The 17,170-nt window shown below is 36.9% G+C and overlaps 1 protein-coding gene across 3 annotated transcripts in view; it reads right to left on the bottom strand.

Annotated features, from left to right (window-relative positions):
• Window positions 1-5,177: 5,177 nt before the first annotated feature.
• NUDCD1 (NudC domain containing 1) overlaps window positions 5,178-17,170 on the bottom strand; it is a 41,505-nt gene continuing 29,512 nt past the window's right edge. For all 3 annotated transcript variants that reach the window (XM_037379420.1, XM_037379421.1, XM_037379422.1), the window contains 3 exons: window positions 15,040-15,165; window positions 11,960-12,119; window positions 5,178-8,182 (listed from right to left, as the gene is read on the bottom strand). In XM_037379420.1, coding sequence (XP_037235317.1) covers window positions 7,890-8,182; window positions 11,960-12,119; window positions 15,040-15,165 — 579 coding nt within the window. In that variant the 3' untranslated portion in view covers window positions 5,178-7,889. The remainder of the gene's footprint in view (window positions 8,183-11,959; window positions 12,120-15,039; window positions 15,166-17,170) is intronic.

Here is a 17,170-nt window from a genome sequence, read left to right as displayed (position 1 = left end):
ACATCAGATTTCCCCATCCGCATTACACACCAAATGCACCCAGGTACTTGAGCAAAATTAACCCTACAGATGGGTTTGCTTTTGCCTGAAGCAGAAATAACCCAGATCATCTTCCTTAGTATATTTTTAACAGGCACTACAGGGATTTTATCCCTTTCTGTAGTATGTAAAAGCTTTGATTGGGCAGAGCCAGCTTGATGAGCAGATCCCCTACCATTGACTAATCAGGTGGCTTTTGCTAAATGTGCATCCTAATGTTTAAATGTTTGAGCAGCCATTGCTCTCAGTGTAGTCCTTAACAGTCCACCGTATCGTTTGATTTTCTTGGAGGCTGGTGCATGACAGGGGATCTGATATACCCACTCAATGCCATGTTCTTTGGCCCAAGTGTCTATGAGGCTGTTTTGGAAATGAGTCCCATTGTCTGCCTCAGTTCTTTCTAGGGTGCCATGTTGCCCCAAGGCTTGCTGTTCAAGGCCCAGGATAGTGTTCCAGGCAGCGGCATGGGGCACGGGATATGTTTCCAGCCATCTGGTGGCTGCTTCCACCACTGTAAGCAGATGGTGCTTGCCTTGGCAGGTTTGTTGGAGTGTGATAATCAATCCGCCAGGCCTCCCCATATTTGTATTTCAGCCACTGTCCTCCATACCAGAGAGGCTCTAGCCGCTTGGCTTGCTTGCTTGCAGCATATGTTTCACATTCATGGACAGCCTGTACAGTAGTGCCCCTCGATCATGAACCCATCTATATGTTGCATCTCTTCCTTGACAGCCTCATATATAGTATATATATATACTTATATATGAAGTATTATGGGCCCAGTGAGCTATATACAATTCCCCCTTACAGAGCCAGTCCAGATCCACCTGAGCCACTTCCATCTTAGCAGCCTGATCCACCTGCTCATTGTTTTGATGTTCTTCAGTGGCTGGATTCTGCATCTGTCACGTGCATCTACGTGACTTATTTTTACAACCAGGTTCTCTACCTGAGCAGCAACATCTTCCCATAATTCAGCAGCCCAGAAGGGTTTACCTCTGCACTGCCAGTTAGTCTGCTCCTGTTGCTGTAGGAGATATCGTATGCTGTTGCCTCATACAGCATCTGCCACTATCCATGAGTCTGTATGGAGATAAAGTACTGGCCGTTTTTCTCATTCAGCAATATCTGAAGGCAGCTGAATAGGTTTCACTTCTGCAAACTGACTCGATTCACCTTGTCCTTCAGCAGTTTCTGCAACTTGTCATGTGGGACTCCACACAGCAGCATTTCAGATGAAAATTCTGAGCGTAAAGCAACAGCTGGACGTTATTGGTAGAAATACATTACTGTTTTAACTTCACAGTCAGAAACTCTGCGGAGCTGAAAGGCAGTATGGGGTGGGTTCTGCAAGCTGCTTCTTCCTCTGTAACATTGCTTAGGAATGATGATGGCTGCTAAGCTCAAGAAACATCCAGAAGCGGTAGGATTTAAGCAGCTGTGCTCCCTCTGCATTGGGAGGTTGCTTTTAGCAGGATGCTTTTGAAGTACTCAGTAGCCCTCTCTGGCCTTGTTGACTTTTTCCACTGCCAGTACTTAGTAGGCAAAGTTTCGCTTTCTGAGTCGGTAGCACTCGAGAGTTGCAAACTGAACTATTTTTTATAGGTTTCAAGAAATTCAGTTCACATAAATAAAGACTGAGTAACCAACCAAAAATTAAATACTAATGAGAAGTGCCAGGTCTCTCCAGTTCTGAATTAATGTTTTTATATATCTACCAACAGGTCTGTGAATAATTCCACTAGAAAATTTGAACTGTGGGAATTCATTAATAGTAAACATGAATCAACTTGAAAACATATAAATGATTTGTCATGGTATGAATCACATTTGATATAGAAGTGTATCTCAAGAATCTACTTTGCGCTCTTTCCTTCCAAAGCAGATACTGCAGTCAGTTTGCAACTTATTTCTGCTATCACAGAAAACAGAGATTTGTGACATTAGCTAATTAAGAGCACTAAAACCTGCGTAGGCACATCAGATGGGTTCACAGAGTGAGATGTTGTGCTAACTAGCCCACAGTTCCCATTTTTTGGGCACCCAAGACCTTCCAGTATGGTGAATGACACAGAGCTCAGAGGCAGCAGCCACGTAAACAGACACAGTGACCCTATGAAAAATAAGCTGACTTTACTTTTTCCCCACTTCCCGATGGAACAGCTAGCAGTTCAAGCAACTCGCACACTGATTATTTCTCTGAAACAGACAGTGAGATACACTGACATCCCCATGGCATTAAGACATACCAGGTTCAAACTCTGAGGATATTGCACCTGTTTTTTAAAGCACAAGACGAAGATTTCTAAGAACAGACAGAAAAAGGTTGTTGAAGTACTTCCCAGAAAAAACACACCAGTGAAACAATAACACAGCCTAAATTTTAGTAGTTTCATGTGAAAAGGCAGATTTTATCAGATATCACATTGGATGCAAAGAGGTTCAGAACTGCACTGCTAATAGCAGCCAATACTTTTTTATTTAAATATCTTGTTAACTATTATACCTGTGAGTTTTTCAGACACAGCGAGCACCTGGAGTTCCACCAGGCAAGAAGCAGCACAAAAGGAGTAACACCAATCACACCAGCAAAACCAGGCAGTTTTGCTGACTTGCCCTTACCAAATGCACATAAAATGGGAATAGAGGATGCTGTGATCACACAGATGTTTATCCAACTGCTTTGAGTGAAGTATTGCACATATTTCTACATTTTAAAAAGTAACCTGTGTATATGTTCTCTTTTCTAAGCAAGCTTATTCTGCACAAGTTCCCATGTTTTCACTCTTTTCAGAATCTGACATTGTGACTCACGAAAATGTCTTCACAGCATCATTTTTTATTTCTGTTCAGATGGTCATCAGTTCTTGATCAAAAGCCAGTGTTTCTGGTCTCTTTATGACAGATGTATCCATCTTATACCTCATGCTCATATTTTAGATATCCCATGTGCAGGTCTAATTCAGTTACTCACAAAATTCCAATAAATTGTTCAACCTTAAATTACTGTAAGGTACTCTGTATTTATTAGTGGGGGTGCATGGAACAGGGAGAATTAACAGCTTCAAGGAGAAAAATCAATAAAGGTTAATCAGCAGTAATTTCAGTGATAAAGGGACAGAATTAGTATTCAGTCGATCTTATTTCTTTTCCCACTAAACCTCACTTGTTTTGATAAAAAATAAACGCTTATTATTCCTGCATAATTTCTTTCAACTTGAGGCATCTGCTCAATACTTGGCCTCTGAGCTGTTTAAATTTGGGTATAACGCAATACTGAGATATCATATATTTAATCCTCAGCAGGGGAAAAACTCCACAGGATTCGTAGCCGATGTCTCCACACAAAGCAGTTATTATGACATTGCAACATATTTATGCCAGGATGACTTAAACAGTAAAAAAGATAAATTGAAACCATAATACAGATTCCAAGGAGCCTCTGAATTAAGAATCAGGATTTCTTCACATTCAAGAACTTATTCCCAATTGCAAATCCATGTTTTAGCATACAGTGAAGTATTTATACTTAAGATCAGACTGCTGGCATCACAACAGACCCATGGACAGGTTAATGAAGAATCAATGCTTTGCCGTCAGTAATGGTAAAAGATTCCCATCTCCTGAATCCAGCTCATCTTCCCCAATACTTTAAGGCAGTATGTGTACATACATGGTGTGTGCATATATAGATGTAAATGAAAATATACAAACGTATATACACACAACTCCTGCACATTCAGAATGCAACTAATACATGAAGAAAAACTAGTGGATAATGTAAATTCATCATAGCATAACAGAAGTGACACTCTAAAAATTTGATTTTTCAAAATTGAGTTTGTATTGTTCTTGACAATTCCTTGCAAGTGCCAGTTTAACTGGATTGCAAAAACACAGTGGAATGGTCTATAAAGGATGTTTTGCCTAGAGTATTAGATTGGTAAAGATTATGGTAAGTATTTTCCAGGTGTACAACAGAACTTCTTAATTATCTCTCTCATCATATTTTAATTGATACCCAGCTACCACATCACAGTAAACATCTTTGTTAAAAGAAAGTAATCTTTTGGAAATAGCTTAAACCTTTTTTAAAGGGAGGAAAGAAAAAAAAAAAAAAAAAAAAAAAAAAAGACTCCAGCAAATACCTCTCCAACCAAAATAGTACTAAAACTTGAGTTTGAATTTATTGCAAGTCTTGACTAAAGGGCCTGGTTGATACTTGGTTCTTCTACCTCAAAGACTGCAGCTAAGTTGTCTTTTGACCTTGCTGATCTTTATCCATAGCAAAAATGCAAATGCATTGCATGGGGAGGCTGGGAAACAAATCTCACCAGATTTCCAGGAAGCTGTTACCAATAACACATAGATCTGGCAGCCCAAAACTTTAAACCAAACCGAAAATCGTTATTACATGCTAATGTGTGATTGACTGCAGGTTTCACATTTATCTAATCTGCATAATGAAAGCAGAAAATGTAAATTAACAGAAGGCAAGGAAATCCAAAAGTTATCGTGGTAATAATATCTATTATCAAAAAAAAGCACAGCAAGCTGAAATAAAATGGAAGCTTCAATCTCATTTGTTACTCTCACATGGTCTGCTGTTTCATTAACAAAGAGCTGCTTTTGGCACAGCAAGTACATACAGACCAAATCCTTCCTCTTCTCCTTCAGTCTCCTGCAAAACAGCAACTCTGGGTTGAGGTAGGGGAGAGGAAAGAAGTGCAGATCTCTCTTCTTCTTCCATTTGGAAGGGTTTGTCCAGATCATTTGGATCTTGTATATAACAAAGGCACAAGATGAGAGGATGCAACGTGCATTTTAACACAAGAATACACCCGAATACTTTATCAACCCCCTCCAGTAACTACCTCCATAAATTTGTATGTTGGGAGATACGGGACATGAAAAACACTGTACAGCAGTTTTCACAGCAACGAACATGGAGTGCAATAGTGCATGTCTTAGCAACAGATACGACCTTGCAGCACAGCCACCCAAGAGAACTTTTCCCTAACAGAAAGCTCATTAACATAACAAGTCTTATTTTAAGGATTTTCTTATTTCTATTTTTCTATTTTGCTTCAGTAGCATAGGAAGGATGCACATTTAAAGTTAACAGAAAACCTTTAAAATAATTAAAAAACCCCTTTATTAATAAATTTAATATTTTTCTATTTATTTAACCTTGTAGAAGAATACATGATACATTCCAAATACACAGCCAAGGAAAACAGTGAAAAAGAATATTAGAAATAAATAATGCAAGTTTGTAATAGCCAAATATTTTCTCAAAAAATCTGTAAACAGATCATGATTGGGACCTCTCAGGAAGTACTGTGTCTTAAATGTAAAATTTCAAGAAATAAAAACCTAGAAAAATTGAAGAATGGTTCTCAGAAAACCACCTATTTTAAATATCTACATTCTATACTCTGTAAGCCGACATTAATACGCTAAACAAATAAGCCTTAAAATTAAGTGAACAGAGAAATGGGAATGCTGACAGGAAGTGCCTCCCTGTGGCTTGCAGCCATTTAATTATCGTAGCTTGCTGTGCAACAGCATGCAAGGTTCCTCAAGGCAATGAATCTTTTAAATAATAAAATGTCTTTAACTCTCATAGAAAGCAAAATGAAAGAGACTCTCTGATATATCAGTTTTGGGAACACCATGATTGCAAATACATGAGTAACATGGAAAAAGGGTTGAACCTCTTCTCCATGTTCAGTTGTTCCCAGAGGCAAACAAGAACTCACATGAAACAGACAGACATTTGGGCAGAATGTGAGGTTTTGTCATTACATATTGTAATGCAGCCTCTGAAGAGGCTTGACTGTTTCCCCTGTTGCAGGAGACAGCAGAAGTATGTTTCCAGACACCTAACCCACAAGAAGGAGAATCTGACAAGGAACAGCTGAAATTCTCATCTATACTGAAGCTTCCTGCAACGTACCTGAGGTGACGAAAGCATGTTGCCTACGAATCCTTCATTCCTCAGTTCCCTAAACCTGTGTTCAGAACTCTGCATTCCCAATTATTAAATCTCAGGTTAGTAAGCACACAATTTACACTGCAAAGTAATCAACTACATAAAATCTTTTCTAAAGGACCTCTGCATGAATTCTACCACCTTGTTTGACATTATTGCCCAACGATGAAAATTTAGATGCAAAACAGTCATGAAACAGTAATACATTCACTGAGTCTCTTTAAAAAGCATTTTCAAGACAGCTTTAAAAAAACAGAATGAGAAAGGAACGTCTGAAAATCAACTTACCCAGGAAAGAGTAAGGAAAAAACTTTTCAGTATTGGATATACAGTATAATACTTCTGTAAAGCAGGAGGAAAAGCAGGTTCCTTAAAAAGCTCCTACATTTGGAGTTTTTTTGCAAGCCACAACCTGCATTTCTCCCTCTCAAATTCTCACTATATTATTTAATCATTTCACCAATACCAGTCTGGAGAATTTATAGGAGGGTCAAAACAATCACAACTAAGAAACTTAGTCCATAAAAAAGGAACACTTGTTTTCGTCTCAATAGATTCTTACAAAGGTCTAAAATAATACTGGAAGAGATGCAAACTAGTAAATCACTTGTATTTGCCTCTATCTCAGTACTTTGGTTATCACAGATCACAGCAGCTTTACTGCCAGTACACTGTATGTTAGGCATTCTTTGCTACAAAGTCCTAAGCAAACTGAAAAAAAAAACCCAAAGCAACCCAGGGTGGAGCTGTCACAACCAACCCTTTTTTGGTTTAACTGTACTGACAATGTCAATTTAAAATAAGAAACAAAAATCTTCAGATACAACTATTCAATGCAATTAACCATGCCAGTTTGTTAAAATGAAGCATCCTCATGGCCTGTGTACTCTTATGTTGCAAATATACATTTAGACTTGCGCATCACCGACAGAATGGTTAACTAATAACACAGTATTTACAGCAGTATCTGAGGCAGAAGCAGTACTTCTGAGTTTCCCATCTCAGGTTATAATACAGGTTCTTTTTCTGTTAGTAATTCTCTAATTGTAAATTATTTGCTTGAGATGAAGTACAACGTCAAATGAACACAACCAAGAGTATAACTAGACCTTAACTAATATCATTCAATATGTAATCACCAGCTACACACTGACCCTTACTTTGCTTCAGGAGAAAGCTACTAAAAGTTACTCTAGTGTATCTTAAAATGTGAACATCACACTGCAAGCATGATTAAGTCCCAAATCAATAATCTAAAATCTGTGCATACAATTACATTATTCCACTTGAAATAATTACCTGTGTAAGAAATATAATCCTCCATTCATTCAATTCACATTTCACTCAATACTACTGAATATTGCAATATTAAATCATTTTTTGGTCTATAGTATTTTAATTTGGGATATTTTTTTATAATACACACTTTTATTTTGCACATCATATGCTTGTAACTCAAGGCTTTATTCTCTTTATCTGACTACTTCTTTCATAGGTAAACAATGGTATTCAAAAACAGAAGCGAATTCTCAAACCTCAGAAGTATTGCAGAGTATTTGGAAAAAACAATGCATAAATTATTCACCTATGCAATAGCAGCCTCTGACAACTGCTTTGAGAAAGCTGGTAGTGTAGAAGACAATTTCCCATAGCTCTGAAAAAGCTTACTTCAGTGACAGCAAAGTTGAAAAACTTTCTCACTACCTTACAGACAAATTATAATGAAAAATTTTGAGTCCCTTGTAAAATATCTCCTTTTTAAATCCATCAAATTGTACTGAACTTCTCTGATGATTTACCTAGCCAGTTCTTTAATAAATTGTTAACACAAACTACAGCAGAATATACTGAATAATTAATTTCCAGAGTTCACCTTTATTAAAAACAAGGTTTTTGTTGTGAGAACAAATAATCTCTCACTTGTAGCTTGAAAGCCTAAGATAGGATCAGTGGCTTCCAGGGTTGCTACTAGCTGCTTAGCAACCTGTCCTACTTGCCTTCCTTCCTTCCTGTTGTAGAGAACTGTGGACAGAGGAGCCGGCTGACGATAGATGAAAACTCGTCGCAAGCACTCACAAAGAGCAGCGTAGGAGTAATCTGGAGCACATGCCATGAATTTCTTGTCTTGCTTTGATGCTTGGACATAACCTGCGTAGCCCACAAAGAAGCATAAGGGATAAGTAATATATTGGTTTTAACAGAAGTTTGGCTGACTAAGACTGAACCAAGCTTAGTTTAAAAAATAACATTCAATTAATAACAAAAAAAGAGCGAGCTATATGTTGTTATTAAATATGCCAATAGTTTTTGGAGGTATGCATTAACCAATTTAATACCAATATACAATTTTTCTGTACAACTTCCTAACTGGTGTTTTTGATGCGTATGTGTGTATAGCTAGATACTGTTCCTACATTTAGCCCCTCTCTACCTCACAAAGTCTTCCATTTTCTCAGCACGATCAAAAGGCATAGATACACATCTTGGCCCAGTAACAGTAGTCTAAGCAGAACAAGCCTCTTCTCTCCCCTCATCTCCCAGTTTGTAATTACTTTTACCATTTAAGATTTCTGAGCCTACCTGATCTCAAACAGATAATTAAAACTTGTCTTCTATTTAGAACTGAGTGGAGAAAAAAAAAGGTTACTTTTCAATACAATCTTTGTTGATATTCACTGAGAAAGAAAATCTTCCTTTTCCTGTACTAACTGAATTCTGTAATGGAAACCAGACTTATTCCAGACTGACTTCCTTTTAGTAAAGAGACTTGAGACATGATTTTTGCAAGTCATCTACCATCTTTCTGAAAGGTTGTTTGCTTCACTACCATCAAACAATGCATTGCAAAGGTTATTATCACTGAAAGACACCACCTCTGAGAACAGCAAGCATGCTAGAGTTTACTTCTTTGGGCTCTCCCTCTTACCAGACCATAGGGTAGAGGTCAAAGTACTTGTACTGGGGCTGGCTAGGATGGAGTTAATTTTCTTCCCAGCAGACCATAAGGTGCATGAATTTATGACTAAAACACTGTTAGTATCACACATTTTTTTGGCTACTGCTGAGCAGTGCTTGCACATTGTCATGGCTTTCTTTTTTCCAATTCTACCCGCCCCTCAGTAGGTTAGGGATGCACAAGAAGTTGAGAGGGGACACAACCAAGACACGTGATGCCAACCGACCAGAGCTCAACCCATGAGCTTTCTTGCTTTTGCTATTCCTGTTCTGTCCCCTGTCCCACTGAGGCTGGGGGTAGGGTGGGCATAAGAAGAGAGCAAGCAGCTTTGTGGTGCTTAGGTTAACCTGTGCCACCAGGGCTAACCCACAACAGCACCTTCCCACTTTAACAGTGCATTTTCAAGCCTTGAGAGTGTTTCACTTGCTTGGTTTGGTTTGGTTTTTTTTTTAATGTTAACCCCAAGACTTCTAAATTTACAGATGCTTGCTGCTGTCCTCAAAACATGATCTCTGTTCAAATCCAGCTTGACAGTTTTCATCACAAAACAGTTAGTAAATATATAGCTAGATTATCAATTGACGTGATTGCTGTACTGTGAAATATCAGGAGAGCCAGAAAAACTTTCCAAGTGCAGGCTCATTAATTTAATTCACATATTTAAACACTGGCACTAACAATAAAAGCAGGATTTAAGTATAGGCTTGCAGGTAAAAAGTTTTTGAGCCAGGGGACTTGTATTTAAATGGGATTTCCCAGAAAGAAAATCATAGGCTCTTTATTAAAAAAAAAAAAAGTCACTGTCCTCTGTTTTTCTGGTTTATAGATCCCCTATTAGGAGCAGGGGATTTATACAGCAAGACTAATGAGTAGTCAGTGAAAGATACAGACTTCTTCAGTAAACTGTCATAAGAATGGGCAAGATCACACAATTGCTCCTTTGACCGGCAGCAAATCGTTAGATGTTAGCATCCAGAGCTCTATTCAAGACAAATTGCTTTTTTTCAACAGAAAGCTGTTAGGACAGAAATACAGAACAAAAAACTTGGTACATTCAGTTTTACTTTTGCTTCCTTCTTTAGGCTTCAGTCCAAGACTCAAACTGAAAAATACTAAGTTTTCAATTATCATCTTTGTATAGCTTGTTAAAAACTAATTCCAAAAGTCCAAGCAGAGGAAGAAGGAAATAGGACTACTAACATTGCTTTGGTCAATATAGTGAATACTGTAGATTTTGGAAAACTAGCCTTTTAATTTAGAAAATACTAATTTTTACTACTAGCTCCTGCAAAGTACTTCTAAATTTGATTGTAGATCATCTACATACTGATGACTGACATCTTCTCTGGCACATAAAAGGTGAACTAGATTAGTACAGAAGTATAAACTTCAATATAATACTGTGAAATGATAGTACTGTAAGGAGGAGGAAGTAGAGGATCAATAGTGTTTTTTCTCACATTAGGTACAAAAAGCTCCAAGATATCATAATTTCCTTTCCATTATTTTCAAAACAACAAAAATAGGTTTTTAAAACAGTACTACAAAGTCAGCACAGAAACTATGAAACTTACAGTAATCTGAAAAAACATCACAATCCTTGTCATCCACTTTTTTCCCAGCATAATGAAATTTGAAATGAGTAAAAAAAGAACAAATTGTGATTTTAATCTCTTTTGTTAGAGGATGTGTTAAGATGCTTACAGTTTAAATTGACTTTAAGTTAAAGTAACAGGCAATTAAAAAAATCATTCATATTACAAAACTAAATAAATTGCAAAACCTCAGAACAAAATGAATTATGTATCACGGTAACCTATGTGAGCTCTATAAAACAGCTAATATCTTCCCTTACATTTTGGACCCAGCCTGAGAGTGGTGTGGTCAAACACATGTATTTGGGGGAGGGAGGGAATAAATTGTCATGCTCATAACATTATTGAAGGACTGAGTCTAGAGAACACCTACAGAACATGAAGAGTATAGTTGTCAGAACAGAATTAAATTCTGTATCACATTAACTTTCATGACAACTGATTTATATGTTTCTTACTTGGCAGGGCTACATGGACCATCCTATTTGACCTGACATGGCAATTCTTACACTTGATTCCGTATTTTTCGAAGTACTTTCTGCTTCTCAGCTTTAGGATTCTGCTTCCAACATTGGGTAAAAACAAATTCTTAGTCCTGATTGCAAGAATACAGCAATAACTAACAATTCTTCACAATTACATTTTCTACTTTTCTGGCAGTCTGTAATTTCAGAAGTTATGGGCTTCTTGAGCCGGAGCTGACAGTTATGCTCTTGATTGATTTTTTTTCTGTCATGATGATTTTTTATTCTACTTTTTTTTTCAAATACATGAAAACTTTCCACATCCACAAAGTTTTGCAGCAGAGGGTTCCATAGGTTAAATGCACGTATGTGAAGTATTTCTTTTAGCTTCCTTTGAGCCTACTGTATGTTGGCATAATCTGATGCTCCTAGAACAGTGAACAATCATGTTGAATCCTTCAGAATCATCACCTAGGACGACGAGATATGAAAAATCTAAAGGTGAATTATTAAAACATCTTACCATAAGCATATATATACACCTAGACATGTCAACAATGAACTGCAGCTGTTTCCCTGATGATTTCTGTCTGAGTGCTAAAGTGGCGATTGTGCTTTTAAGTTTTTAACTCAACTTCACTTATTCAAGGAACTCTCCTTTTTACTGTGCAGTACTGTGTGTGCATCCTGTACATGGTCTAAAAAGGCTTACTTTCCTCCCAAGACATAAACATTTTATTTCTTACATTCTAGTATTTCTAGAATTAAGCTACAATGCTGCTTTCAACAGAATCATAGTACCTTTCAACTCAAATTTAATGAAGTGAAATATCAACAGAAGCCATACTAAGAGTATTCAGGTAGAAAAGTCTCAGATAGAGGACTGTGACACAGAAGTTAAATTCCCTACCTAAAGCATTAAAAGTTGCAATGTGTTCCCACATGTTCTCTGGTTGGTCAGAGTGGGGCTGCCAAAGAAGAGCATCAACATCATGCCTCAAGCAGAAGCATGGCATTTCTCTGGGATCCACAACAACTGAGAAAAGATACTGGTTGCTTCCAAGATTAATCTGAAAACAAAACAAAGAAATACAAAATATTGATTCAAAGCACAAATAGCAGATTCTGTCATACATACTGCCAAAGTCAGATGACCAACAGCTTCATGTATGTTAGTTGACAAAATGTTTAAATATATTACACTGCCTTGCACTGATCAGCAGCTCAATACACTAGGGCTAACTAATACGTTTCAAGAAGATACAATTAAGTTGCTTCGGATAATATTTAGGGAAACATGTGTCCCACACAAGCAAATGTGTGTAGAAATCGTTTGCTAGGATAGGGGATCCTAACCTATGACTTCTGAGGTTAGGAAAAGATTCTCTCTATGTAATCATGACTGGTCTTGTGCAATGTGACCAGGGAAGGAAATGCTGTCTCTATGCAGTAAAAGTTGATAAGCAGTGGAACGAGGATTATTTAGAAATATAAAATTATGAAATGCCAACAACTTTCTATTTACTCACAATCAAATAATCACTAAATTTCAGATTAGTACACTCTTCATCAGATATGTTGATCACCAAAAACATTCAATAACCACTTCTATTCACCACGAATTACCTATTATATAAGAAAGGCAAGACAGACATATCCTGCTGTCTGAATAAACAATAGTAAGAATAAACAATAAAACAACACATATTTTGAGTTTTCTGTGTAAAGCCTTCTAAAGGAAGTTAACAGCAATACTTTTAAGGCAGCAGTATGACTAGCAAATGCTCAAAGAGGAAAAAAACAACCTATTCCCTTAAGGTCTGTCCAGGAAGAACTCTCAAGAATTCCTGTTTGTACCTACAACTGATCTACATTGTTCATGTTACTAGATGAACAAATACATTTGAACTGGTTTTTTATATCCAGAAGCTATGTCTGCAAGAATAACATGCAGGATTACACACTAATACATGGTACAATATATTATTCAATAAGCATTTCAGATGCTCTTGAACAGTTGTCACAGCACCATTTATTACATGTATTGTGGCAATAACTATTAACTAGCTTTTTACCCTATCATTGTATCAATGTCACAGGATGGGGCCTCTGTCCTGAAAACCTTAATTTAACCTTAACATAAGATCCAGTGGACAGAAACAGCAGCTATCCAGACCCAGATATTTATTTGAGATTATACAGTCTATGGCAGAACCAATATAATTATTTCAGCTGATTCAGTTCAAGTCCAATGGCTCAACTTCAAGACTGTAATGCTTTAAACACATGAGCCTTTGCATTACTTTTATGCAACCAATTTTTCAAGAGCCCTTTACAAACACCCTGGAGTTCAGACTTGTCCACGATGTCTTGCTGCCTCCTGGAAAGCAACATACATCAGATCTGCCTTCCTTGATACCATGTTCCTCCTGGTCTGTGAAATGTCTCTGGGGCACAAACTTCTCACCGTTCAGGGCAAGAAGCCATAGTTTAGGGTAAGTTATTCAGAATCTTATCCAGTCTGATCTTGAAAACCTCAAGGACAGAGGCTGTACAACCTTACTAGGCAACCTTATTCATGCTACAACAATGGTGTAAAAGTTTTTCCTTCCATCTAGTTTGAACCTCTTGTTTCTATTCATGTCTGCTGTCTCTTGTTCTCCTACTGTGCATCACTGACCAGTTAAAATCCATTTCAACTGAGTTGCTATAAAATGTCCTCCTACAAATTACAGGTTTTACCTTTTGACAAATGTAACTTCACACACTGTATCCACAAAACAGACTACTTTCTTGGTGGAGCATGTTAGCCTTTAATTTTTATTTTTTTTTTGGGGGGGGGGGGGGGGGGGGCAGGATAAATGCATGTACAAGCATATATGTACACAATACACATATATAAACACACAGACACATACAGACATATGCATATGTATCTGTACTGCCAAAGGAAAAAAGATACATTAAAAAAAAATAAAAAACAAGAACAAACCAAGATCTGTAAGATACCCAAGACATCTTCTAGAGCTCTTCTGAGGAAATGGGAAATTATGAACCAATTCAAAATCTTACTCTGTAACTATCACATTTGCTGTACAGAACAGGTTATCCTACATGTACTTTGTGTGACACAAGGTAGCACCGAAGTGCAACACCAATGTTTATTACACACTTAGTAGAGATACCTTGGAAAAAAACCCAACCTCCCCAAAACCCCAAGACAACAACTTAATCTCTGATGCTTTCATATGATTATTTTGTTTCCTGCTTTACGCCATCGACCATATCAAGTCCTAACTTAGTGATAGTCAAGGCTGCTTACAACCCAGATCAAGCCTCCTACTGAAGCATTTTTCTTACAGTCTGTTATTTCAGTGTGATTGACAAAGTACCGTAAAGCAGGGGTCCTCAAACTACGGCCCACGGGCCGGATACAGCCCCCCAGGGTCCTCAATCCAGCCCCCGGTATTTACAGACCCCCCCGCCGGGGGCTGGGGGGGGGAACCAAGCAGCCGCAGATGACTGCCTGCCACTGCATCCGCGCGCCGGCCCCCTGGTTAAAAAGTTTGAGGACCCCTGCCATAAAGTGATCTACGCCCCAGCTCATTAGTAAAAAAGGTCAACTTTCTACCAGGCTGTCTGAAAAGTCACTGAGAAAAATGCAAGTTAAAGGATCTAGAAGAATTTTATGCCACTGAAAAACACCCCTTTCTTACAACAATTCTGACATAACTTTGCTTTTTCAAATGGCTTACTTGTTAATGTATACACATATTTTTGAACAGAATAAAAGCAGCCTTGTTTTTACATTAAAATGACACTGAAGAATACATAATGCTTGTTGATAATTTCTGTTGGTACTGTGATTTTACATTATGGAAGAAATTTATGTGGTTTTAAGAGGTTGCACAGATTTTTGTTCTGATAATAGAATCAAACTTGCATATCTTAACGTTTTAAAATATTTCTGTAATAACTTGCAGCACTTACTACATGAGTGACTTTCAAAGTATCACCATCAAACCTGCACAAGCTTGCGCTGTCTTCAAGAAAAGCATCACATTCTTCTAGTTCTTGAGCATTACAAGGTGGATTTTCCTTTTCAGGGTTTGGATTCTGAAATAAAAAAGCAACAACCTACACTGAAAATCAAAGCTACTGAAGATATATATATATATATAATATCTTTTCAATACAAAAAGTTCAATAGAACAGGAAGAATCATTTGCATATCCTTAAATACTTAAAGATCAAGCTATGTACTTATTCAAGATGAATAGAATCATTTCTGCTGTGGAGAATAGCATGCGTGGTAGGTACAACAAAATCCATTTCAGTTTAAGGAAAGGTACAAAAGCCACTAAAAAATGGACAATAAATTCCCTTCTGTAAGTAGCAAAAGTACACAATCCTGAAAACAAACACAGGTTTAGTAAATTTACATCAGTGCAAGCTTCTTTCAAATTGCCATTGGAAACTGTATTAAAAATGGATTAATTAATTTTATAGGTATCTTTAAATACATGCCTACTTTTAGCATTGCTAATTATTTAAAATTAATAATGATGTTATGTATATTTTTCAATGTGCTCAAAACAAGAAAAAAAGCACATTTATTTTTCCATATTCCACAAGTCAAAGAAAGGAAAAACCGTCACTTTCACTACTAATCTGAGAGCAAGATATAACACTACTGCATATAGAAAAAGCTTACTTCTGCTGATCACATCTTCCTTGGAAAATTTTCAAAACCACCAAGCTATGTTACCTTTGCGATATATTTAAAGAACTAATTTCATTATAATAGAAAGGGACCTTTATTTAACAGAAAGCAAAATATATATATTTCCTTTTTAAATATGAATTCCTGTTGCTTCTCGCACAAAAAAGCATCTTGGCAACTAATATAAGCTGAAAGGTAAGACCAACAGAATCTGTAAGGAAAGGTTAGAAAGGGCACTGACTCATTTGACAGGAAGGAGTTTGTGAGTTCACCCATTTCAGCTGATTATTAAGAACTTCTATTTTGGTTCTGTCCACAAAATTAAAGAGAACAGAACATATTCTTTTTTTTTTTTTTAATTGCTACGACAATTGAAGTTCAAAGAAAATAAACACGAAGAGATAAATAAATATCCTTAAGTGACAGAAGCAAGGAAAATCAGGTGTCGTATACTGCAACCTAATGCACAGGGTATCTGTCTCTTTAGAGGCTACACTTTGGGATCTACCTTTCCTCTACCAAGCATTCTTGATGGCCTTTGGTTTACTATTTCATTGGGTAGCTTTTTTAAAAGCCTTCCAGATAAGCATCATTACCATAAGCAACTTAGACAACCAAAAAGAATCCATGCCTTTATTATACATAGGTAGCGGAAGTCGCAGTATAACAAAATACATAGTATTTATTTAAATTAATAGGTACCTAAGGAAAGATCTTTGCTTTACATGATCATACTGCACATAAGCTGAAAAGTTGTGACCAAAAAAAAAAGATCATCACTAAGCTCAGTAGGAGTTACAAAAGAAAAGAAAACTGAAGTTCCCAATAAATCTATGGTCAAAAGATGTACTACAATATCTTGCCCACAAATAGTGAGGGAAAGAGGAGATAAATCAATTCAGAGTGCTAAACAGAATTTATTTTAATAACACTTTTCAGCCTTATTAAAAAAAGTAATAATCCAAACCTAATATATTAAGACTCATAGGGAGCCACACTTCACAAGTTTTAGATGAGATGCCATTTTCTAATTAAACTCAAAGGGGAAGTATCAAGCAAAGAGTAGTTAAAAATCACATTCTATTTAGTTTTAAGTAGACTCCCTGTATAACAATAACACCAGAAAGTTAATGAGTCATGCATATGCTTTCCTTTTAAAAATGTTATTTATACTTAAGAGTCTGTAAGCCAAGTGCAGTATCCCTAGGAAGACGGTATTAAAACATTGTTAACCTATTGATAAACAAGAAACAGACATTCTTCAAAATTACTTAAATCCACTGCTTTAAAACTATCTGCCACATTCAAGTGGTGAGAAAAAAAAATTATTTTCAATGTTAAATCAGACTTCTGGTTTGGTGCACAGGTGCCATCTGTGCTAAATTCAGTCCCCCCCAA

The sequence above is a fragment of the Falco rusticolus genome, chromosome 3 (genome assembly GCF_015220075.1).
Source record: "Falco rusticolus isolate bFalRus1 chromosome 3, bFalRus1.pri, whole genome shotgun sequence".
Taxonomy (NCBI): domain Eukaryota; kingdom Metazoa; phylum Chordata; class Aves; order Falconiformes; family Falconidae; genus Falco; species Falco rusticolus.
This window is presented reverse-complemented; position numbering and strand designations above follow the sequence as displayed.